The sequence below is a fragment of the Opisthorchis viverrini genome, assembly GCF_000715545.1.
Source record: "Opisthorchis viverrini unplaced genomic scaffold opera_v5_145, whole genome shotgun sequence".
Taxonomy (NCBI): domain Eukaryota; kingdom Metazoa; phylum Platyhelminthes; class Trematoda; order Opisthorchiida; family Opisthorchiidae; genus Opisthorchis; species Opisthorchis viverrini.
The window spans coordinates 736,462-763,549 of record NW_008751802.1 but is presented as its reverse complement, the minus strand read 5'-3'; the positions used below and the strand labels follow the sequence as shown (position 1 = coordinate 763,549).

The window sequence follows — 27,088 nt, the reverse complement described above, 5'->3', positions numbered from 1 at the left end:
ATGAGACGAAAGCTGGAGGGTCTCCAAAACCCTGGTGTTCAAATAGCCAGTGAAGAAAACCTTGTCGACCTGGAATATACAGACGACATTGTTCTCATGTTCGAAGAGGAGGAGAAGGCGCAAGTATTCTTGGATGAACTGACCGCAGTAAGACAGCTTCGGCCTTGCGGCTAAGCGCAACTCCCATACGGTAGACACCACGAGTCTTCGCGCCAGAACCGCCAGATCAGCTGCGGCAGCCTTGCGGTGTCTGACTGCCATGCCACACGAAGGTTGCACGAGGGTTGGGATATTGTCAGGTTGCCCAAACCTATACAGAGTCGACAGGCAGAGGTTGGGTTCGAAACACGGTCCATCCGCGCTCTAACCACTTGACCTTCTCGCCCCCAGGATCACCACATACCCGAATGGTGAAATGTGAAACATCTGGGCTAGTCCTAAGCGACCTGAGGAGCACGACCAACGTGGGATCTTGTATGCGTGTTCCGAAGACACAACATACATCGATAGAGGGAAGGCAAGGGTTCGGCAAGGGATGTCCGTTGTCCGATTTGACATAGGGTACGGACACTAAAGGCTGCAACGTGGGTCAGATCTTCTGAAGTTAGTAGGTGATTATTTTGGTTTACTTTTCTGGGCGAAGGTTTAGGCACGGAATAGTGGCTAGGGGGTTTGCAGATGGGTTGACTGCACTATACTGTAAGATGGGTTGGGAGAGAATGAGGGGAGAGGTCGGTGAGCGAAGAGCTGCAAGGGCAATTGATACTTCCGGTTGCCCAGGCCGAATAAGGGGGTCAGTTGAGGTACCGCACCTTGAGCCTTTGACTCAAACATTTTATCGACAAGACAGTGAGAGGGTGTGGGGTTTTGTTTGGGGGCCCTGCCCCTGATGATGATGATGATGATGGCTCAGTTAGCTGCTTTTTGAAACCAGTTTGTCGGATGCCTATTGTATAGTTATTTATTGTTCACAGGTGTCCACTGCAAGACACTTTTGCCCATGACCAAGTGTGTCCAGATGTTTTTCACTAAAATAATCTTCGATGCAAGCGTGCTTTCTGCGGTAGTGGAATAAAATGACTTGTAAGTTCTCGGAGGCCTTTGAACCGCTAAGAGTATGATACCGGATACATGATGACTTAGCATTTGCGGATCAGAGTTGTTTGAATATGGTTTTATTAGAAACCTGTTGTGAGGCAGTACTCGGTATAGTGCAGTAAAGTTGAGGCTGAGAAAGGAAAGCAAAAAGTAGAAGGAACTTAAAACCACAACTTAAAGTTCCAGAGGCACAAGAGAAAAATGAAAGCAATTACCAGAAGAGTCTTCGAGACAGCGGAGACACCCATTCTCTTTCCAGTCTTGTGGAAGCGTCTAACAATTTTTTTAAGAGAGTTGGCTGAGGTATTTTTAGGGGCTAAATTAAGGTCCCGTTTGCTCCTAGGTGATTCCCATGACTACATGCCAGTCAAAAGGCATCCTGGGATGATCAAAATCTGTCGCAAGCGGAGATCGTACTCTACAACACTGGTAAAAAAATTAGAGCTGATGACTAGCAGTGAGCCGATGGTTCGCCTAAATAACCCACTGGGAACGATTTCGCTCACCCCTTTGTGCGGAAATACGTAACGGTGTACATTAGTGAAAGGTAAAAACCTGTACATTGATTGGATAAAAAATGGATTTTATGAGACTTAAGTGGACAAAACATTCATTGGTTGCAATATATCATTAGACGAGGATTGCGAGGCCTGAAAATTGATAGAAGTTAACGTGAATTGCTTATGTGAGTACAAGAGCAAGGAGAATTATGTATTAACTGGCGCACTTTGGGTGGATTTCCGGCTTAAACGCGAACTGTATTCCAGAAATAAAACCTACCATGTGTACAAATGCAGTGGTAGAACTGAGGACTATGACCGACATAAATAGGCGTAGACCAATGCTGAGACCACGAAAGTGGAACGACACATACATCGGGTCATGCTGATTTTTCGGACGACAAACGCACCCAATGGGTCATATTGCTGCGATAGTACAAGACCTTGACGTCACGTTGTACTCATGGGTGGTTAAGTACAAAAGGAGGTTCTGAATGAACTTTCCTGTACTCTTAACATTTGTCAAAACCTTCAAAATACCTGGAGAAATAGTGTTAAATAAAATTATAAGGGACGAGTCGGATGTCTCGCCGAGTGTTGTGGCTTCTAAAGAGAAATTTTTGCCTCAGTTATCCCCCAAATTAGTAAAAGAAAGACGAGAAATGCATAATCCAGTAATCTGCTACCTCTGTGTACTACCAGCGAAACCGCTTTCAAAAATGGTCAACAGATTGACAAGAAAAAGTTTGGTAATCCTAATTCTTACTTACCGAATGTGAGGCCGTCAGTAAGTCGGTAGATTTAACACGAAACAACCGTGTTTAGCTCTCATTCTCCTAAAACTTGAACTTCATTTGCAAAAAACATCCCATTCCTAAGCTTGACTGGGACTGGAGAACGCTTGCCACTTCCGGCGACTGGGGGTTGGCGTGCCTCCGATTTAGAAGGCTGACAATACAAACAAATTAATTGTACTAGTCTTTGGAGTACAAAAACAGCAGGCGTATTACCTATTTTATATACTGAAAGCACACAAAGTCAGACACAAAACTGTCGAACACACCCTTGGCATCGCAACAAGTTATCTTCAGTACCGTTAGAGGAATAGTGTAACCACCATTCCAAACCTAGGTGAAAACATCACAGCACAAACTAATTGCTGCATAAGCGCACGTGGAGTCTAGGATTGCCTGGGCAGTTAGCAAGGATCAAAACTCCCTTGTTACCAGGAAGATGGCCCTGAATGGAGAAATAAAAACGAGCACTTAAAAAGCAGCCAGACAGAAAAGGGCACACCGAGGACAGTTATCGAAACCAGATGCCACATTGCAAATGAATTTTGACAGTAGAAGTCGCAATTTAGTTGAAGAGACTAAAAGCTATCACTCAGTAGTTTCGTGGAACTTGCCTCTAAACTGCCTCCAATGATTATCCTCACTGTTAATCATCAGGAGAGGTCTGTTAACATGTGACTGAAAACGTTTTCTCTGAAGCTTAGAGGGTTTCCATTCATAACCATAAGTAGCTTTTCAATGCTTAGATGTAAAATCGAATAAACTCAATTCTTTGAGACACCATTTTACAGCCGTTTAAAACAGATTGGTTCTTACCTGAGAAGGCCTTTATTCAGTAATGGCACTTTTGGGTTCCGAAAACGCTCAATGCAACACAAATCCGAAACTTGAAGATAGTATGGGGTCGAACCAAATGGCATTCTGCGGCAGTGAAGCCCCACAAATAAAAAGTACTGTGGCTTGAGCGAAATTCATAGCGGGCTCTGCATGAGACAAAAACGTTTGCGATGCGTCTAAATATTGATAGCTCGGTTATGTTAACTGTATTTTGATTGGGTAGTATCTGATATGTTTGCTTAGATTGACAGTTAGTTTGCAATTGTTCCGTCTAACGACAGGGCAGCGTTATCCATGCCTTTTGTTTTCTTTTTAGAAACAATAGGTTGTTAGAAGAAGAGAGCGTAGTACTCTAATTATATAAAGAACTTCTGAACATAGTGCACTTGTAGATCCGGATGAGCCTTTCAAACAGCCGGCTGTGTCGACTTCTTTTGGGATACAAAGAAGTCTCTTCATAAGTCTTAAAGATTAGCATGCAAGGCAATGCGTCTGTTTAAATATCTTCTTATCTTAATGTAAACAGTTGGTATTTGAAAAGAGAAATCTCACTTGAGTAATAATACATAGATAGAACTTTTGACGAGATTCAGTCAAAGTATCTCCGAAAGTGTATACGGATATTAGCCAACTAGGTCAATTTTTTTATTTGTAATAGGGAAAATGGAAAAGTGGGAGTTGAAAGACAGGTCTGATTCTATTATCTACCAAACCGTGTTGACGTTTAACCCCGTTGTGATAAAATGTCTGTTGTTAGCATACGTTGATAAAAGTCAAAGGACGCTGGGATTCGACATCTAGAATGCAAACGTGAACGTTGAAATAATTTTAAACTATCTTTAAAACCAATGTCGGGCGTGGACAGCGTAAATAATGCACTTTTACCAGGAGCATCGCTCACTGATGCCTAGGCAATATCAGTTGTGTTGAGAATGAGAAAAGTTTACCAGACTCCGGGGTTTAAGCCGTTAGCCAAGAGTCGGTCGTAAAGGTCAGCCACGGTGGTGGCCGATAGCCGCTGGCTGTGGGTCTCAGTGGTGAATATGAGCGCAGTTCAGCAGTTGCGTGCTAGTCTTGCCGAGAAAAGTGAAAAAAGGCCTAGGGCTTGCTGTTGGATTCGGCATAGACGGTAAAAGAATCATCGTTGTGATATACAGGTTCAGGAACCTGATAGAGACTAACCAGTCGTTGACGTGAATACCGAAAATATATTTATGGCATTGATCGATCTCATAGTGCACTATCTTGTTTTATCCATTACAAAGAGGTGGAAAAAACTTACTCGGTAAACGGCGGAGTTTGTCAGCGTTATTGTTGAGTATGGCTAGGCAATCTTTTTGTATTCAGATAACACTGAGGAAGGAAACAAACACCGGCTAGAACATTTCTCATGGAAACTTGTATGAACTATTCGCTTTGCTTGATAAATTATTGTGCCTTTACTCACTCTGAGAAATGAACGCGCTGTGTAACTCGTTCAGTAGCTTCTGTTCAGAACCAATATTTGTGATGAAGTTTTAGCAAAACAAATCCTAGGAGTGAGGGTCTCCTCGGGTGTAACATTTGGAAGAAGGAACCACGCAACAATCATTTTTGTGATCTGTAACTACCAGAGAATTTGTGCTTGATGATTATAACTTAAGTACAGATACCTTCCACAAAATTTTACAGATTTTTTCTAAAAAACGCATTAGCAAGAAGGAAAAGAAAACAGCAGACAACACAAGGGTACAAAACCATGCGAACTCAACACTCACACAAAGAAGATAGAACTATGGCACTATAAATCACACAAAATTTTGAGGGTATGGGTGTGTGGAATCCTCAGAGGCATGTCAATTATGTCATTTCATGCAACTGAATGTTATTATGCTAAATAATAGCAAAGCTGGGAACACGATGCTGAATAGTTTATTATTTCACGTGGCTTGTGCTGCCTTACTCCCCAGTAACCATTCTTAGTAAATAATGAAAATCAAAACGTTCAGTTTACTAGTTAGATTTTGTGTGTGTCGTATTCACATGTCTACCTTGGCTAAAATTAAGCTGACTTGCACGGTGGCTTATGTATTGACATTATAAAAAGAGATTATCTTTTCGCTACATGATTTAGTTGAGCTGAGCTCCATAAGATTTTGTCGCTCCAAAATGCACACCAAATTTTGTTACTACGACAGTGCGTGGCTGCTACTTTTACGAAATATGGCAACCAGGAGAAAGTGAGTGTTGAAGGAAGACTATTTCTTTACATCTCGTGTGTGCTTCCGGGCCTTAAGATTGAACAAACTTTTTAGAAACGTTCAGACAGAAATGGAATAGAATAAAGCCCCAACTTTTAGAGTGCATTTGCTGGCCGGTTTCCAGCTTAACCCATTTTGTCAATGTGAAACAGTATAAAGGCTTAAGATACAATTGCTGAATGAAATAAGACTGAGCGCTCGTGGAGCGTAGTATAAATAGGAGAATTTCAAATTGGTGGTTCACTTTGGATCAGCGCTAATATGCACATTAGTTATGTGAAGCGTACTGAAAAATCCACCATTCCTGGGATGTGTTCTCATGGATTTTATTGATTTTGTAATTTATCATACATGTGAGCTCGATTTTTTTATCTATCGAAATCCCTTTGGAGTTCACATGCGAGAATCATACTTCCCGGTTTATTAGTGATCTACATCGAATCTGGTTCGCTTTTATCGACACTTTACATTAGATCCAGATTGAGTAAACAGCGACGCGCATCAGGCTGTCAGATTGTGGCCTGTTCAATGAATTAAGTATAGTTATTACGAAGGGTGTGTGTTCCATTCAGTCAAATCGATACCATCACAATTTACAAGCTCACTTGGTTAGTCAGGAAAATGTGTAAGGTCTCTTTTGTACAATGTTTTGCCGTTCGTTTCGTATAAAAATAATGCCTTGCTTCTAAGTAGAATTCTACCGAATTCAACGGCTAACTCCCTTTTGACGACATGTAGAATTTAGTGGTACTTAGTCACTGACAGCTAAACTCAAGGGGAAAGATAACCAATATAAGAAAACTGCTATAACAGGAAGGCTGCTCTTCCTTCTATGTTTTGACAGAGAAGACATAAGACCCTGATATGAAAACTTACAGTGAGCAAAACTCTATCTATGACTGTCTCATTAACCAAGTGTGCAAGATTAGACGATAACTAAATGTAATAGCAGAATACTCCATCGGGCGACTCACTAGCCGATGGCAAAGTTTAACTACCAGCTTAATTATGGTGGCGGTATACCCAATAATAACCTTACGCAGAGTCCAACAGGCAAACCGTAAACCAGCTAAAAACAAACCAACACGGAAATCTTCCTGGTAAATCACACAATAAGACAACGGCGGTTTTTTGTTAGGGATTGTTAGCTCCTTCAGCCTTGTGCCCTCCACCCACCAACTTGAAAAGGCCATTTACTTCTTTTGACATTATTTGGCTCGGAATATCCGTCATAGTGCAAAAACGATACTGAAATGCATTCATCTGAAATGAACTAGAAGAAAGTCACACGTTTCTACCACAATGTCAAACAAGGTTTATAAACTTGTAGCTGCAAATCTTTCCTTGGAATCTTGAGATTCCTTCTTAAGGGAATTTAGTCAGGTTGCGATACAGTGTACAAAGCTGACACAGTTAAATTTCGAGAACTTTAGTGTTCAAACACAAAGTAACCGATACACCATCCTAGATAGATAGAAATTGTTTATCAGTCATCAATTTTTGAGAATAAATGGCCTTCGGTGGAGTCATCTCACTCCACCTGTTAGATAAATACTGTATCCCAGAACACTGCTTTCGTTATCCACTAAGAAGGTTGCTTTGCTTACACCATCACACCAGTGAAGGAATTCGAATTGGTGAATTGCTTACTCGTATTAGATACTACATTCATACTACCACATCAAGAAAGAACCAGTCGGATAAGACTGATTTACCTACTCTGTGGCGGTCATTCCTTCTCTGCACTTTTCCACATATGCGCAGTGAAAATCCCGTTCCACGTCTAAAGCGTTCTCCATAAACAGAGATTGTTTGGAGGAAGGCGTTCCTGTTGGTGACCTCTCTTTGACAGAATTTTCACACCAATTTCTGGCTGGTCACCGGGTAACGCCATCTAGGACTTATTTCGTTTTGGAGTGGTCAGTTTCAAGGGATTATTGGATGTTGACTTTTTAAGTCACTTTTAGTATAACTAATACCATCGGAAATTCACTGCTGTTTATCAAACATCCGATGCGCAGCTGTCTAACCCTACCTCTCCAGATTATCGGTTGACGAAACTGTAGCGACTTTTACCAGTGCCAACGAATACGCGATCTTTAAAGCTGCTGCTGATGATGATCATGATGATAATGGTGATGATGCTAGGTTTTTAGTCATCGCAAAACTTAGTAAATCATTGCTCGTTAGGATGTATCCATTCCAAAAGTCGCTATTTCAAGCAATTAGTTGTCCCGTAATTGTGTTTCATCAGAAATCTATGTGAAACAGAGATGGTATTTGTATTGATTTTTGTATCAGGATAATGTATAAACAGGTGGTTTAAAATAACCTTTGTGTCCCTTTGCATCACGTTCTTCAGCTGATTGTAAATGGCCATTTCTGAGATGTATTTGCCACTTCACTAGAAGCATCCGATGAAGAAGCTGTAACCAAAAAACAAAAACAAAAGTAAAAACAAACAGACAAACAAGACAACTGATGCCATTCCAGCTATTTTCTCTCGGTGCATACAGTACTTCCGCTTATTGTGAAACCGAATTTCACTTCGTAGTATGATTCCATACCTTCCATCGCATTTCAGAAGACGCAAGCAACTAGTGAAGAGCAAAATATGGCCAAATGTGAGGAACCAGTGGAAGAGGTGGAAAGTGAAGAGCAAATTGCCATGGCAAAGGAGGCTGAAAAACTGGAGCAACAGCAGAAAAGGCTGAAATTCCTGCAGGATCAGTTGGAAGAACTAAACCAAAGAGAGAACGAGGTTTGTTAGTATTAAATTTTTCCATAATTATCATTTTCCGGGTTCAAAATCTTGCTTTACGTCTAAATTTATAGATCATTCTGTTACCTTCCAAACTGTGTTACCATGGTCAAATTGTCCAGGATATCAGCCAACGGTTTAAAAGTCCCCATGCCATTTTTGATGTGACAGAATTTTCTTGTTCTTGGAACCGCGTATCCGAACTCCTCCATGTTCAACCAAGAGTTTTTAAGTATATCGCGTTTTGACCCGCTGAGTTAACTAAGGAGCGGTGTAGGCTTACTAAAAGCAGTGTGCAGTGACAACTTTCAATAAACACAGAAGTCTCTCTTCCAAGGGAGGACTTTTATAAGTTTTTCTTAGCAATTTCCATCAGAGGGACCAATTATAAATCGTGATTTTACTGCGGCTTAGTTTCACTTAAATAGACAACACGATATCAGTATTCTTAGGATGCTGTCAGATCGCTCCAAGTTCGGGTTATATTCAATGGCAAGTGGAACTACTATGTTATGGTTGACAAGCCACCCATCTGAAATTTCATCGTATTACTAGTCTTTATCTTTCCTTCACCATTTCTTCTAGTTATACTCAGAGCCCTAGATGCATCCAAATCGTATCTCAATAAAACTTCGCGATTAACTTACAAGATATGCAGTCTTCATGTTAATAACTTACGTCCACCCACCCGCTACACCGTGACTGAATCGCCGTACGTTTATCAATATCCAATAAGATTTCGTTATGATTTACTCCGTTATGAAAAAGAAAGTTGTATTATTCGAAACCCAGTCTGTAGGTAAATGCAGTATCTACAACAAGACTGTATTATTTTTTCAATAGACTCAGTCAAATGAATGACTTCACGAGAGTGACACAGTGGCATAATTCTACTTTCCATTCAGGAGCATTTGGTGTCTATTATATGATTCACCGATCACCCCCGAAAATAAACCTCGCGATAGTCTACTCATTTGTTTAAAAGGAGTGTCTTCTGTACTCTATAACGCTGACAGATTCGCTTATGTCAGTCTCATGGGAACACTTTCTGATGCGCAGTTATAACAGTACCGTACACTAAAACTGGAAACCGGATAAAGAAAATCTTTGGGTAAAACGCAATTTATAGTTGTTTTTTTGCTGCCACAGAACGCAGGTAATCAACTTTCGTACCATGAACCATCAATGTTGACAGTTTTCAAAACATATTCTCCAGTATTACCTCGTGCAACAGACTTGTAGATAAAACCATTTTAAGCGAATAGCTTAAAATAGCCAAGGTTGCTGAAAACTCTTCGACAGCAACCTTGTGAGTAGTTTCCTTTATGAACTTTGGTCTGTTTTATGACAGTCGCAGTATCAAACTCTGCGATAAATTTATAAGATCATCCACAGATTTCTATCACAAATTCCGTCTTGGTCGATGAAATGGAATGATGTGTAGTCATTAGGTACTATCACAGAACAGATCTGGAATTTCGCGGGGAAATGATACCTAAAGGTGCAAGCATAAAACATAAAGTGGGAAATGAAAGCGACAAAATCCGAAGACACTTGCTCGGCAATGCCAATAGGGAAGAGATTTTGATAAGAAATAACTTTGCCACACATCTTTGTGCTTGAAAAATATTTTGACTGATACCCTTCAGTTCTTATGTTAAAGTTTAAACCCGGGACTGAAAGCTGGATGATCGTAAATCATCAAGTACCGTAACGGACCCCAGTTCTTGATGATGAGATCTTGTGGGATCTCGCGTCAACCTGTTGAAAACCAAAGGCTCTGAGTGAAAATAATAGGCATGAATTCCAAGTTTATCAACTTTTGGTCTTGCTCATCAGCCAGTTTTACCCCGTTTCATTGCTGTTAGACTGAGGTTATTCTTCTTCTATTCTGATGATACACCTCCGTCATTCTTCGTGACGACACGAAGCCGCCCAAGCTGAGCGGCTTATTATCTCAGGCCACTTGAACCTAATCCATTGGTATAATAATGTATCTGGACATCCTTTAGAATGTTTTGCCATCAAGTCGAAAGCAAAAGTTTGATATTATTGTCTAGAATCATTTCAACTAAATTTGGGACAGTCTCAGCTTACCAAGAAAACTCCTTAGATGTACCGATCGGTGAGTCCATTTAGAAGCCTGCGAGTTATAAACTGGCACTTGTGGTAGGTATTAGAGGAAAGATGACGTTATTTGCGTGCGATGAAATAGCGCCACATCGTTAAGTGCTGGTAAAGTACTGTAGACCATACAAAACACTACCGCTATTCCGTATCACTTCTTCACGAATAATTAATGAGCTGATTTATTGTTTTTTGCTCCTTGATAGGCTGACCATCTGGTTGAGGAGGAGAACCAATTAACACGAATTCTGGCGAGGTTAGACAAACTTGAGCTGCAACTTCGCGCTCTTGAAGATAAATATAAGCAGGGATTCAGCAGGCGTGCTCCGTTACGTCAGCACAACGCAACCCTTAGACGTCGGTCAACTGCTATTCAAAGTGAGCTAAAGTCACAGTTGGAATGGTTGGAGAGATTCGTCAGTCAGTGCACGCAAGGAGAGAATTCGGAGGATAAGGCGAATTCGGAGGGTGTCGAAGCCGTGCGAAAAATCGTTGAAGCGGATTTGGAGAAAGAAAAGAAGTTTGTTCTCGAGTTAGACATTCTTTTGGGGTGGGTGTTTTCTAGGGGTATTCTTTAGTGTATATCGTTGTACTCCAAAATTTGGTAGTCCATCTGGGAATCCTCGCTTACTGTGCTTCCTAAGATATCCTCCAACAAAGACGCTCCTTACGGAGCAAATATTCGGATTCTTTATTTTTATCACCCATGTTTAGATGTAACAGTTGCGCACCACAGAAACCATTTATATTTGTGAGTGGATATTTCCTATTTGGAAGCGCCGATATCCCAGACGGTGTGTCTGGTCGTTTATTGGCCGATATCCGCATCTCCAGGCTCTGTGGACAAACTACGGGAAAACGCACCAAATTACCACACTGATTACTCATAACATAATCAGTATCCGATCCTGTCTTTATAAAGAGAAAATGAGTCTACTTGTTCAGCTGTGATATCCTTTCCGTTCACAGTTGCCGTGCCGATCAAAAGAGACATGAGGGTTGAGGTACGCTCAGGTTGCCCAAGTTCGAACTGGAGTTGGAATCACGAACCCCCGGGTCACTACTTTCTCCTTTTAACCACTGAGCTATCTCAGGTTCATTTTATATCACCCCATGGAACTGTGGCAGGCATGGCTTAAGGTATGCTTGTCTATTCAGAGAAGCTTGCTGCTATTATTTATAAGACATACTGGCGAACCTATGAGAAATCTGGTGTCTTTTTTGCTCTTTTCATAAAATTCGGCTGACTTTTCTTGCAATCCGAACTGACCGTACGGGATCTCAAAATATTTTCAAAGCCATTCGTATTTGATGGAACACCAACTAGTTACCGAGCCCATTGCCTTATAGCTGAATATCACGCCGTACACATGCACATAAATAGTGGCAGTCAGCGATGTTTAGTATTCTGGTCAGTACTGGAAAACAGGGTGGATGAAATTCTGGTATTGTGGTGTAAAACGTGAAGCCGCAACTAGCTCCCCATAAATGTACAGGCCGAATCGCGGTTTGCTCTGGGATAAGCAGGAATCCCCTACTAGACAATCTAAGCATTGTCTGCCGCATTGAATGTGTGTCCATCCTTGAACGGACGGAGATAGTTCACGATTCTCAGGTGTCCACTTTTGAACTGGAACTTGAACCATCGCTGTAAGCCGGGATCCTAATTCAGACACCTGAACTGGATAAATTATCCCCTCATCCACTAAGAACTGCTCCCTTGCCACTCTTGATCTCAGAGACACTTTCTGAAGGTTTGGTTAATGCTATTCGTGACACATTCCGTGTGGTAGGCTCGGCAAAAAAGGTTGTGTTCTTACTACTCAGTATTCATGTTCAGATAGATGGTTTCGCACACTGGCAACCTACTACTCACCACGACACCTCTTTCAGTACATTTGAATAAACTTAACGAATATTTCAGGTTTCACCCGAATCGTTTCCCAAGTTTTGGGACGCTTCTGTAAAATAGCCCTAATAATACGTGTGATCACCAATCCAGTCAAAGAAACACATCTTCCATAAGTGGACCACTGCAGTGTTCCATGTCAACCAGGCTTTAGTTTTTGTCACCTCTCGACTCCAACAGGGACAGGTCAAGAAGTCACATTCTATATGATTTGAACTATTCTATGAAATTGTCTCGTATGGGACAAAACTACTTACCAGTCATCCTTCACCTTGCGATCGATTAGCCGCTTTGGCGGTGCCCATTAAGGTCCCAAAACGTGGGTAGCGTACGTTGTCTGTGCTACCCGTCAACCTCGGTCGTCCAGAGATCGAACATTCAAGTAATTAGGTCCAGCGAACCAGCACGAAGCATAGAGCCGGAAGTACTTCCATACACATAAACAGCACACTATGAAAACGTTGGGGTTTTTCCTTCTTGAAACTCCAAACTTTAACTCGCGCTCCCTCGAGCCACAATTTATGGTTGTTAAAAAAACACTCTTTATGGGCAGAAGAAATCCAGGATCCAGAAGTATTTTTTTAATCGTTTAGACCTTCAGTTTCCATATTGTCTGCGGACCCCGTTGTTGGTGCAGCACTGGGTTGTGGTTTGTGTAGGTATGACAGCCGCCTGTCGCTTGTGGATAGCTAGTATGTGGGAAGTTTCTGAAACTGACTTATCCTAACTCAAAGGATGATCGCTCATAAGTGTAGCTAATATGATGATGAGGGCACCAAAATTTCACCATAGCTGACTGTGCTGAAGCCGTACCCATCCGGCCGAAAAATTCAGTGCATGCGGTTTGTGGAGCCTGAGGGTGACTAAATCGAATGGCTTACGCAGCAGAGGGTGTAGTAAGACTGTTCTCACAGGAGCATACTGGCCGTCAGCAGGCAATAGTTCTGTCGTGACAAATGCCTGTAGAACAGAATTATAATAAGATATACTGACAAGTTGATTCAATCCAGGTAGAAACTTATAAATCATCTGTGCAGAATGTTCTGCATACAAGTCGGATCTTGCAAGAGGAACTTTGGACACTTCAATTACCCTAATAAATTGGCATGATGCGTAGCATTTACGGGAGATTCAGTGGAGTCTCCCGTTAACACCAAGTGGTTAGAGCGTGAATTACTGACCGGGAAGGTCCGTGATTCGAACCCGACCTCTGCCTCTCGACTTCCCTGTCTAGACTTGGGCAACCTGGCAGTATCCCAGCCTTCGTGCTTCTTTCGGGTGGCATGGCAGCTAAGCACCGAAAGGGTTCTACATCTGGACGATTATCACCAACACACCTGAGTGTATTTCGATCAAGACACCGTTACGATTGATTCAGGAAAACAGCATAAGCCAATTTAGATTTATTTCCTTTTTAGAATTTTTTTAAAACCTGAGAGAAGGTACACTCAAAAAACCGTTACCATCTTGTAATTTGTGAAAGATCAGGGACTCCGGATACAACATTGAGGTAGTTCTCGTCTTTCTGACCAGACTGACCTGGTTTCTGCTAACAACCAAAGAGGAAGCCCTTACTCGCTCGCCAATAATTACGTAGTTATTTTTCACCGAAGTTCAGCAGTCACATAAATATACTGTTGATTTTATACTCTGTGTAACAGGCACGAAGCGGCCGCTCTGTGGAACGACAAAGAGAGCAGTTGGATTCGAGAGGCAAGCAGCAGATACAAGCTGTTATTACAGGTAAAGTGGCTTGTTCAGAGTTCGTTTGCACTTTTGTCGCGCACTCAGTGATTGAAAACATGCGAAAATAAGATGTTTTAAAAACCAAGTCCTTACTGAGTGGATTGGGTGGACTTGGAGTTCCGAACTTCTTAAAGTAGTGTCAACCAATCGATTTCATATATATTTCGACGAGACTTTGGTAATTAATTGGGTAACAATGCTAACATGGCCTCAATGATGACTGACTTCTGGGTCTACTAGGACTAAAAAAGGAAACACCAGCTTTCAGAGTTTGTGAATCGTGGGGCAGAATCAACATTTTCGGTGAGCGTTTCCCACGGCATTTTTCAATCGATTACCACACTCTGGACATGAGTGACACTTGTACAAAAATAATGAAAGAATTGGTTGAATATAACCTTCATTCAGGAGGTATGAGTGGAATTTATTCATGAACAACACAATCACTGACTGAATCAAGAGTCTTGCGAATTCACCAGTGGTTCAAACGAAGTCAGCTTTTACTTGGAGAATGTACAATGATGTGAAGAGCATAGTACACGGTGGATAAATATATCAGAGATACTTTCCAGAACTCGGAATTTATCTTTGGTAGAACAAATGAGCCATAACTTTTGTGAAATTTTTAAGTTGACCATTCTGTCGAGCACTGAATGAGGCCATCACTTTGAGGCTTGAGTGAATCTTTGGATGGTGGATTTCCACTGTGCTGTTTTGTGATTCACTGTCAATATCTTACGTAAACTGATTGCCAGACAGAGTTTACCTATGAAAGTCGATCGAAAAGAACCAGCTTGAAAGCGCTTACTCCATCCAAAATTTACTCCAAAGACGCCTCAGGAACACTGAATACTAGTGAAACAACAATGGTACGTTGCCTCCACTGGGTTTTGAGAATCGGGCTCCCGTCTGTTAACACCCACGGACTGACAGAGAAGGCAGCATCTATGCGACTACCCGTACGCAATGCGCAGGTGCGTGTGCGCGCGCAAAGGAGTGCAATGCGTGGACCGAATGACCGAAAAACTGGTCTGAGCACCCAGATTAAGTGGAAGCACATAAAATATGGCGTTTATGACACAGATTTTTGTTTGTTTACGGACGATCAGGACAAAGAAATGCTTTAGGTTAAGGTAACGAAGTTTGTGCGGAAGCGTGCGACCCATGTGCCTCATCCTGATCGACTCCATAGTAAGGCTCTCAAGTGAACGATGAAACCATGATTTGTGACATATTTTAGCGAAGTTTGCGCTCAAACATCATTCATCATGATTGTCTGCTGTAAGAAACATGTACTTGTCGTACAGTGGTTGTAGCTGCCACAGTTTCGTTCACCGATGATTTGGGGAGGTGGGGTAGATAGCTGCGCATCGGAGGCGGGAGCTGATAGATTAGTGCGTAAATACAGCACTGTAGGTGGACTGTTAATTGGGGGATTGGGAAGGGAGCTATGCATTGAAGGAAATAGCTTGGATGCATGTGCGTCATTGAGGGCGCGACTGGGCCATGTCTGACAGTGTCTCTAACCATTGATATGGCCCGTCTTGGGGTCCCCATCCAGGAAGACGGCAGTGACGAGCGCAGCTGAGTTTGCTGGTACTGGCTTTTGTGCTTCGCTGCCAAGTCATTGTTTGACCTCCTCTGGCTCTCTTCCGCCCTTCACGTGGTTGTGCGAAAAGAGCCTTTTGAGGAAGTCAGTCGATTGACATGCGCAGCACATGACCACAGCCCAAACGGCTCATTTCGGATGGAAACTGACATCCGAGTGTAAAAAAAACAACATAACAGCACCAAATATCCATGCCCCACAAAATAATGAACAGGTTAGGTTATTTCATGTGCTAGAGACTTTTGTTCATCGGCCTACACAAAAGAGTTTTTGCTCCACTTTATCAGTGGAGCTGAGGTACTACGTCATTACCTGAAAGGTCATGATCCACACGACACCGAGGGCGAATTTGACCGTGGACCATATTTCAATACTGGGAAATCTGGGACCCGATAGCTGAGGTTAATCATACTCTCCAATTCCCGATTCTAACGTGTTCCAAACTGCATTCAAAGTTGCGTCTATATCCGTTACAACCATGAGGTCGCGCCAAAAAATATGGTACATGAAGCTTGAAATCCAATTTTGAAAATGAGTTAATTTATGCTGAATAGCCACAAGGTACTGTGTAACTAGGTTGCGTATCATCCCTGTGCAGCGTACGTTTATTCAAACCTATAACCTCAAGTTTAGTACCTGAGCACCATATATCAGCAGTGCAACTAAATATCACTTGGGATACAACGCCGCTGTCCTTCAGTCCCACAGTGCACGATACTTAATCCAGCGCTCACTGGCTCCTATAGTTGGAGTCATTCCGGAGAGCTGTGAGGTGTGCAGAGAGCTAACTTTACTTGCGGAATGCGAAAGTTATCTGGGCTTTAGAGACTTCTGGCTATCTGTCTTCTACCGGTTAGTTTTGACTATAAAGCACCTCATGTCTATGCTTCATATATAAAACTATCAACTTTACGTACTCTCATGATCTTGAGAAATACACTCATTTGCAAATCAATTTGGTTTTCACGAGAGACCCAACTGAATCTCTCGTTTATGATATTCTACAACTGAATGTGCTGCACATAGGGCGCCTCATGTTTCAGTTGGCACGATATTCGCGAAATTGCAGTATATTTTCATGAAGGAAACTACTCACAAGGTTGCTGAAAATTCTTCGACAGCCCACGACTTGTTTCGCCCTTTTTGGAGCTCATCAGGTAGAACATAAGGTTGACGGAAACTCGGGGACTGCGACTACCTGATGAGCCCCAAGGAGGGCGAAACCGGTCGTGAGCTGTTGAAGAGTTTTCAGCAAACTGTGAGTAGTTTCCTTTATGAAAACCTCATGATCTTCCAAAATATTTGGTTAATTTTGATATTGTTGGTTGAGATTCGTCAAGATTCAAATTTGTCGACCAAAATTTGTCTAAATATGAATAATTTTTCACTGATTTATGAGAGAAGGAAAATGAGAGAAATTCAAAAGTACTTAGGTTTTCGCCTTGCATGTGTGCGATCACCAAATGACTCAATTTCTGTATCCCGAGCAGGCCAAAATCATCGCCAGTTGTTGTAGATGAAAGAACACTGATTAGTTGCAGTCACTGTTGTTCAATGCAGTGTCGACAGCTTGCTCATTCGAGGCCTGACTGCTGTGGCGTAAGCGGTTTCTGGTGACCATGCTTGTTGTCGGGCTAGATGTCGCAGAACGCACATTCAGTCAGAAGCAACGGGGAAAGTACCGTCGCACCGTTATGGTTGACATCGCCGCACTATGCTGCCCACGGTATTTAGTGTGAGGTCGTGCAGATACCATTCTATTCCAGTTCATTTTACAAGCTGCAATGAAATATACTCATTCTGTCCAAACAGCGGCACAAAGCACCAGGGCTATGGATTTACTGTAACAACTGTTGCCATGCTCACCAGACCAAATAAACTGTCTCGAAAACAATTTCAGTGTGGTTTACTTTGAACTTCGCAAACAGTTGGTAAGACCGAAATGGTTCTTCATATCAGAGACACAAGAGTACGTATATGAGAATCTTTATACTTGTAGACGTGGAAGCTTTAGATAGTTACGAATACCCTACCATCAGTATGTGGAAGAGGTTTCTTTCTAGCATAATGGTAGTGGTGGAAGGTGTGCAAAATCCACGGAGGCTGAGGTGACTGCACCTAGCTCATACTTGAATATAGCCTGGAGCGTGTACAATGGCGTGGATTTGTCCATATTTAGTACGTAGTGATTGTGTAGAAAAGCACCTATCAGCTGGATCCAGGTACGTATGACAACGTTAGTATTGTTTGACTTCTCATATTTTCCTCCATCACTAACGTACAGATCCAGTGTTTTTAGAACGAGTTTCCACCATTGCTCAGACTCAGAATTTTGCGTGACCTATTAGAGGGTCATTCTTGGCAAGTTTTCAAAGTTTCTAATCAAAAGGTGTATGACGCCTGACAGTTCGTGTGCTGCTTTCGGCTAATTGAGCGGTAGGAAGTGGCCACAATCGGTCATGTAAGGATGGAAACTTTTATCGTTGTACTGGAGTCTTTATTGTGTTTTCACTCGATGGTATCCATTCAAAAAATTATGCCCTCAAACTGCATTTATCAAGCATTATTTCGGACGTGATATTCCGATTGTTGACATTCTCCATTCTCCATCTATCTGTCTATCGTGGGGAGCTAGCCATGTTGCAAAACCTAAGGTTCACAAAGCAGAATAACCTGAAAAACACACATGAGAGGAAAGCTGCTTATGATCTTGTGAATAAAAATGGACATTTGGACATAATATCACATAATTTTATCACAACACAGTATGTATGATCCACATCAAAGACCACTGAGAAGAATAAAATACGGAACGATAATAGCCCGTACACTAATCGGCTTTTTATTTCATTCTATGCGTACTTGGACTTTTCATTTCAAGCGGTTTTTTAATGTCACTGCAGTTGTTCTCACTATGATGAATATGTCCTGACTGCGAGTAGCACTACGTAGACAGCATAAGCCACAGAATACTCCCATAAGACACTGAACGTAAAGTGACATCTGCGTTCCGCATTGTTCCTACTTCCTGTCTACATTAAAACGGAAGTGCCGCCTGACATGGCGTAAGCGATTTTGTGTCTTCGTCCTTCGGCGTCATGATTCCAGACTATTTTCACTGCCACCATGTAACTTCAGCCACTTATCATTGTATTTTTGCGACAGGCCAATAAAAGGTCATATTGGCTGTCTGATCACTGTTGGGGTAAAAAAGAGTTCAGTGTAATGTAGCGAACAAAATATTTGACTTGCCTGAGCCCAAACTGGAAACAACAGTGGACGTACGCGGAATGCACTCATCTGCACGCCATTTTAGTTTCACCGGATAACACAACTGGATCCTAGCTTAAGAATGCTACGAACGAGAGATTCTGCTGGAATTCAGTCATATCTCCCGTTAAAATCGAATCGGTGTGCAAGTAAATGTATGACGCTAATTTCGTACAATTTGGTCTCAAGTAGAACGTATGGTTAAAGGAAACTTGGGAACTTTACTTACTTGATTAGTCTTGTCTGGGAAAAACTGGTCATGGGTTGACGAAGAGTTTTCAGCAAACTTACGAATAGTTTTTCTCGAGGAAAAAAATTGTTAAAATTACTAAACACGTCTCAGTTGTGTGTAGTTAAAATTAGAAAGTCAAAAGACCCCCGTTCCTTCCAGAGCTCAGCTCGGCAGTCTGCTACAAAGATGTAAATACAGAGGCGAACAACCATCCCACCATTTGCTTAGTAGATAAATTCATACGTTTAAAAAGGACTTGGTAAACAATCTGTAGTGTCAGAAGCGAAACGTTGCCCAATTAAAAACTACCGATTGTTTACCAAACTCTTCTGGAACGATGAATTGTCAATCGGTTTCAAACCTTTTCAAATTGCTTGAAAAGTTCATACGGTTTACTATTCCACCACTAACTGTTACATTCATAGCCTTTGAGCCGCAGCACTGAAAGAATTCAAGTGAACCCGACTACTGTTGGTACATTTCAGAAAATGCGACCATTATGCATTCACGTTTATTGCAATTGCCATTTGGCTGAACAAAATCCAATGTCTGACAAGGTTGATGTCCCAGGAATGAGGTTTGTTTCAAGCAGCACTTAACTAGGTAGCTGTCAACAATGACCTAATAAGGGCAAGTCTTTCAGTTGTTGTCAATTTATAGTCAGGAGGCTGTCAACCACCAACCAAATTCCCCCCGGTGAGATGGGTTTCCCTGTTATTCAGGCATCTCTATGATAGCTCATCCGATTGTAAAGGCATCTAAACCCTCGTACAACCGTCTCTTTTTAACTGAGTCATGGGACTCAATAGAGATGTTCCAACCAACAGTGTTTCGGCTTCTTGTTGCCTAAAATCAGATTTTCTGCACCTTATACTGCTGTCACACGGGATTTTGAAAGGTGACGGTTTTGACGAGGGTGATGATAACGATGGTCACCAAAATTTTTCAGACAATATATTCACAGTCGCTTTCAAACGCTTTCCAACTGACTGAGTGTTCATCAAACGTTACAGCAATCTATCATGAGGTTCAGTTGACATAATTAAACGAACAGTGTTCTGGGTACAGTTTTTTGGTCACTTCTTTTTTCTTACTTTCACTTCTCGTTTGGAAAGAGATAAATTTTAAAATCCTGTGAAGTTTACGTGTTTCTTTGATTCTTTTATGTATATATGATATGTATATGATCCTTATTTTGTCCGCTAACAATGGGAGAGAACTTTCATTACGTTCAAGCCCTTCTCGCTCTGCATAGAAAGGTCAGATTCGAGAAAAATTTCGCGGACTTCATTTTTTCATGAGGGCTTTCAAAACTGAAGGTCTCAGGAAAATCACCTAAGCAAGTTATTAGAGCCAAGTAAATCTTACGAGACTAACGGCTAAGTCAGTCGACACAACCATCACCTCTAATGTACTTTGACGCAAGTCCTCAGTGAAATACAAAACTGAAAAAACGTTCAGTTGTAGCCCCCCCCCTTGGAGCATAGCTCCCTTTCTTCCGAAAAGAAGCATGAGGAACCAGATACTTCCAGGTTACCTAAGCCTAGAGAAAAGTAATACAGTACTGAGGAGGGGGTTCGGAATTTCAGTGAAAAATATGCTCAGTATGTGCCCACATACTGAATGTTGACAGCCTGAACTCTCCATATTTGTCCGCTTCACGAGCGCCCATAGTGAACGTTATTCATCCGGGTATTTTATCAATTTCCTCATCCACAAGGACATTACGAATATCGTTGTACATACGTTGTAGAATTCCGTGATCCAAAAGGAGGAATTTTAGTGTATACCATGTTCATTTTCAGACAAATGCTAGATTTTCATCAGAAAACCCGTCACCTGGTGAACTGATTTTGTGTGGTTTAAGCGAAGTGGGTGTACACTGAATATTCCTGTAGGGAAAATCGGTTTCAAATTTGCTCGTGGCTCGGTTTAACAACAGAACACCATAGAATGCAAACACTGCGTAAATACAAATAGCATAGCAGGAAATGTAGGCAAAAGCTTTAGACCCATCTTGAATTTTATGTAACAACTTGCTGTTAAGGCATGTAAAACGCTTCTTTGATGTACAGGAAGCATTGTTCACCGATGGCAAAAAGTGTCCATAAAAATGACAAAATTTGGCAATTCATTTGGTCTTACAATCGTTCCCCTCGGGACCATAAGATGGTGAAAGGCTTTCCTGGGTATTTCTGTGTATTCACAAAGTAAAACGAAACGATGCCTGGTTGACCGAATGCTGAAGTTATTGTGTGATCAAATGTTAGGTAATATACTTTGTTTCGACACAAACAATGTGCTCTAACATTGCATGTTGGTTCAGTGAACAAAGGGATTCCAAATTGGTATGCTTTCAATCAATATGCTTAGAAAAAGCTAACACATGTTTGTTTTTTAAGCCCGAACATGCTTCCTTCGCGGCTTATAGGAAGGCGTAATTAACAATACTATAAAGGGCACGGATGAAATGAGGGCAGAATAAAACTTTTTTGCTGAGTCGCACATAACGTGATTGATGTCATCATTCAAAACTTGATGGTATGCTTGTTAGGCCTTGCATTCTCACTCCGACGAACGTTTCTTTTGAACTCATTCTCAGCGACCTGGAAATGCTTGTAAGAGATGCTCGTAGGTGGGAGTCTCACTTCTTTCGAGTAGGTGGCAGGTACGGAAGTATCTTGTGAGAAGTATGAGCAAACGTCTTTCGACATTTTAACTTCCACAACTTGCTTCGGTCTGAAATAGCCCACTATGGTCGTTGGCTTGTTCGCTGAGCTGGACCATTGGATTGCAAACGTTTCATCAGCGATCGAGGTGACATCATCAGTGCGTTATTGGAGAGCGCTACGCAGCACTACGCTTCCCAGTAACGCACTGATGATATCACCTCGATTGGTGGTGAAACGTTTGCAATCCAATTGCCCAGCCCAGCGAACAAGCCAACGACCATCCACGCTACCCGAGCTAGGAACACTTTCCTCTATAGATAGCGCACGATGATTTTGCGCTGATGCATTCTGTCATCCCAGCGTAAGTAATGAAGTCATCAAGTGTTGTGTACCATATGACCGTTTGTGTTCCATTAACACATCTAATCGTTTTTTTTTTCAAATGAAATTTTTGAATGCACCGGTGATCACTGATGCTTTTCTATCTTCTGCCGTTCATCTGTTATTTAATCACAGCTTTTGGAGAATTGTCGACACAACACCATGGCTCGGTTAGAAGAAGTTCATCGTAGACAGCGAGAAGAACTAAGGTCGAGGGAAGCCCTTTTGGAAAAGGTCGAAAAGATCAGAGATGAGCAGTTCCCAAAAGCCAATTTACAACAGCATCAATCGTCCCAAAATTGTTGTAACCCACCAGAAAGGATAGTAGACGGTTATCAGTTCCCACACAACCAGGATTCAATATACAAGGCGGAGAGAGCTTATGAGGAAATATTGCAAAAGGAGGCCGACAGACTAAAAGCCACTGAAATTTCGACCCTCCACCCTACAAAGCAAAAGCCAGGTTTACCCTATCCATACTTTAAACCCGGAGGTAACATATGGTAAATACTGAACAGCTTTGTTGTGTCAAGCATATTGGAAATGACAGTGGTGCTTTACCTGACCGTCAAGAAGCTATTGAGTAGTCCTTGAAGCATACTCACTTTACCGCAGTGGATTCATTTGGAATCATTTTCATTGCTATTGTTCCCTTATATTGGCTGTGATTTAGATGGTCAAAAAAGTGCTTTCAAAATGAAACTTTCTGCCTTTTTTGTCAAATGATTCCTCGATCCATTGAAGGCTGACGAACGTAGAAGTGAAGCTTGGTTCTGATCAATTACTGCCTATGAATGACATTCAATATAAAGTAAGTAGGAAACGTCAGAAGACAATCGGGTTCCCAGGATGGTCGGGAAAACTAAAGTTTCACAAAAAGTGTTGTTTGTCAACTGAGTTTTCGTCGTGAATAAACCGGTGATTCACTTAAACCCTTTGAAGGTATATTAACTTACTATAAACTGACGATTACGGCAAAACACCTTATAAGACATCACACAAGCCGAACCAACAATGTTCCAGAGGGACACGTTAGCTATTCATTGTTGGTAGGATGGACAACAACTTGCCTCTCTCCGGTCGTGTTCGAGGCGACTGAGTTAAAGCTGTCCACTCCCAAACGTCTTTCCACAATTTTTGAACTGTCGTCTCCATTTACTAAAGCTGTTTTGGATAATCCGATTTACTCGTCCTGTGTGTTGGAATATTATTTTTCAGTCTTGATCTGATGTAAAAATAAAACAGCCGATATAATATTAGTTAAAGGAAGTTAAAGCACAGGTCTGGCTCAAGTAATCCGCATCTCATCAGGCCTTTTGGTAAGTGATCAGGTGGCTGTTGAGCTGTTTCCCGACTTTGGCAACAGACTTGCAAACGCTTCGTAAACCTTCGAGTAATCATCATCGCGCGATTGGGTGGGTAGTTGCTCCTTGTGTATACATCGCCGATAGGTTGTAGTTCAATTAAGTACACTGCTAATCCATCTAGAATGAAGCAATCTCTTTACTCGAGCCATATTTACTTGGCTTTTTACTCCCTTGGTGGCCAGATACTACAGTGACAGATTCATAATGGTTCTACTCGTTTTAAACTAAATAAGCACAAAATAGAAGCGAAAGCTTATGTTTCTGCTTAGCGATTGGTTTCTGGATTAATAAATAAGATGGAAAGCAAGCATCACGAAAGAAAGACGAACTACGTCATAGAGAGGTGACGGAAACAGCGACTACTTGATGTGCTGATCTTCGAAGTAAATGATCAAATAGTCCGCCATAGGGAAGCAAAAGTTGCAAAGTTGAATCGCACAGGTATTTTTGATAATGAGTTAAAACGAAAGGGAATATGCTGTCCAAAATCGATCTTTCTTGATATCTAATGTGATATCAGTTCATCCACCAGAAGAATTCAATACTAAAGCCCTATTGTCAGATATTTATTTTTGCAGAGGAAATCTTCCCATTTTGTTTTACTTCAGAGGGGAAAGACACCCCTCAAGCATAAATGAGTCATCCCAAGGAAGGCAAGTTACCATGACAGTGCACTTCGTCATAACCAAGAATTGCCAATCAATAAATTGTTAACATGGTTAATCTCGAGAGAAATAAGCATTTATGTTGACTTTGTTTGGTTCGGTTGGTAGATTATATTAAGTCCATGTTAACGAATTATGTTACTTAGGTTTGTCCCAAAGTTGCGTAACCTGGACGCGAAAACTCAAGTAGACCCTATATTCACAAATGTCCATATCATTCAGTGAGATGCGTCGTCTTACCAATAGCCTCCTTTCCCTAAAGAAAAGCCAGATTTCTCGGAAATGTGCCGGTACAGTACTCAGTTACAAGCGAGAAGGAGCCAAGTTTATTGGCTAATGTGGCCGTTGAATAGTAGGTGTTTTTATGGAGATTTCTTCCTGTAAGTGAAGCCAGTTAATGTTGAAAAGTCCAGAGATACTGTACAACTGTTTCATCATTATCGGCAATCGTCAGAACTGCGAATCTCAAGAAACTCTAGGGAGTCTCGGGCCTGTGACATCTCAGTTATCATTCCGAACAATTAACCGTTTAGTCGCGAGTGGCTGACCGTGCTTAGTAGAGACACAGTGCCAGTAATAATACGTTCTTGGGAATCGAACTACTGACGACTCCCAATGAGGATGAAACAACTGTACAGTGCTAGGCTCTTCGGCATAGATTGGCTCTACTCGTACGAGCTACAGAAGTCTCCATTAAAAATTCCTAAGTCTTCCCACAATACCAGCAAGTTTTAAGTAGCCCAGAGGAGGAATAAAATTCACTCGATGAGTGAAGCTTCCGTCTGAGAAGCTGTCTCACGAGGAGCTAGTCAACAGGCACAACTTCGTGATGTGGATCTCATAACTGAAGGATGAGTGGCGCTATATCCTAAGTGCCAGTAAATTACACCAGTGATCAGCCGCTCCATGGCTTAACACTTAAGTGTTCAAAATACTACCTGGGAGGTCGCGGGTTAGGGAATTTCCTGAGGTGCACACTACCGCTGATCCCAATAAGGACAAAACAACTGCACAGTGCTACTGTGCTTTTCAGCGTAGACAGGCTTCAGTTACAGGACGAAATCTGTATTGAAAATCCCCAAAACTTTTGGCACTACCAATAACGTATCATTTAGTTTAGCGCTTTTTACAGAAACAATTCAAGCTGCTTAGATGGACTGGACGCGTGAAACTTTGGTTGAAAACATCAGGCTGCAACCCCATGCATCCGCCGACTAATATTTGAAGTTATTGAGTTTCATTCTAAGTTGCTCTGAGTCCTTGGTTTGGCAATTATCGGCCAATTCATGATGATGGACAACTTTCTGGAAGGCCACCTGAATGAATAAAAAGCTAGGAAATGAATCACACTGAATACACTACCAGCTTTTTTTCCATTTAGACATGGAACTTTCGAGCCAACGAATACCATACCATGTAAGGTGAGCTGTAGTATCGGAAGTTGGTTGATCAGTCTCTCGTGGCCAAATGCTCAGGTAGTAGCCCGGAACTGGGAGGTGCAAATCTCTCCACAGGTCTATGAGATACCCACTGTTAATCATTCCGAACGGAGACTAAACAGCCACAGCAAGTTGTACTTTGACCGATAGTAATGCACTGACCTTCCTACGACTTGTGGGTCTTGAGAAAGTGCGTTTCCTAGTACGTCCATGACCGTTTTGATGTATGACTGACGTTGCAGCTGGCCTTTTATAAAACTATCCAGCCCATCAAAAAGTCTTCTTTCCGGAAAAGTTTGGGAATAGTCGGTCGAAATGTCGTAATAAGCCTCTCGGAAACTATGACCGACCTTCCACTTTCATAAGTCAGTGTATAAAAATGCACCGCATTTACACCTCCATTCCAAATTGCCACAGCTCGGTCAATTTTGCCCAAGTTACCACGCAATTTGAAAAAGATCTAGGATCCTTTCTTAAAATTCTTCCATTCTATTCAGTGCAAAAATCCACCCAGCTTTCCGCGAATTTATCACTAGGTCGTTTGTTTGGCTATTTTAGGTCGCTTCCCGTGATTCAGTATTTACCAACACACCTGGGGCCAGAAATACTCTCTCTTCATTCTGAGAAACCTGTTATTTAAACTGTATCAGATTTATGTGTCAGTAGACTCTTTGGAAATTTTTGTAACTACAGTTGTCAACCAATGAAGGTTATCTAATAATGTTGGTTCAAATAAGTCAGCACTCGAAGCGGCGAGTTGGTTGTTATTTTCACCGATTTATGATGCTGCATTCGTATTGACAGTTAACGCACAGACGTCCGTGGAAGAAATTCGGCGCTAGCAGGCTTATTGCTGCATCTGACGGTAGTGCGGATTTTTCCACCGTCAGTTTTGAAATATCGGCCGGATGCAGTAGATGAATTTTTGATCGGTCAGATATAGTCATTCTTATGTAAGCCAGCGGCGAGAACCTGAGGTTTTAAACATCTATTGTATTCGGGGTGCTGCCGTAACACCGATAGGCCGTCTTATTTGTGACCTGTTCTCAGGCCAGCTATCCCACTTCACATTAGATAGTAGCTGTGGGAGGATCACAGCAATAAATTCCCGAGTAGGCACTGGTGGCTGCTATCGTTGCAAAACGGTTGGACGAAAGAAATGCGAGCGGTCTGGGCCGTGAGGTACCGCATTTTCCACTTTGTTACAACCCTCATGTCACTACAGAATCTGAGCCGGTCAAAGCAAACGATGATTATGAGCATTATTTATTGTAAAAAAAGCAGTAGACGCTTTACTTGGCCAACAGGAGAAGAGAATATTACTCGGTTCTCCAGATTGCTTTTATAACGGGTCGGACAAGAGTGTAAAGTATATTATTACACTATTATATATTATATATTATATAACATGCGTACATTATATTATATTATCATGCAGTTG

General features: G+C 41.7%; 1 protein-coding gene across 1 annotated transcript; it reads left to right on the top strand.

The window, feature by feature from the left end:
• On the top strand, positions 1-22,862 carry T265_06771 (hypothetical protein; the record flags this gene model as incomplete). The annotated part of the gene is made up of 5 exons (XM_009172124.1): positions 1-147; positions 8,054-8,230; positions 10,564-10,907; positions 13,928-14,009; positions 22,312-22,862. The coding sequence occupies 5 exons, from the start codon at positions 1-3 to the stop codon at positions 22,681-22,683; spliced, it is 1,122 nt and encodes a 373-aa protein (XP_009170388.1).
• Between the last annotated feature and the right edge of the window lie 4,226 nt (positions 22,863-27,088).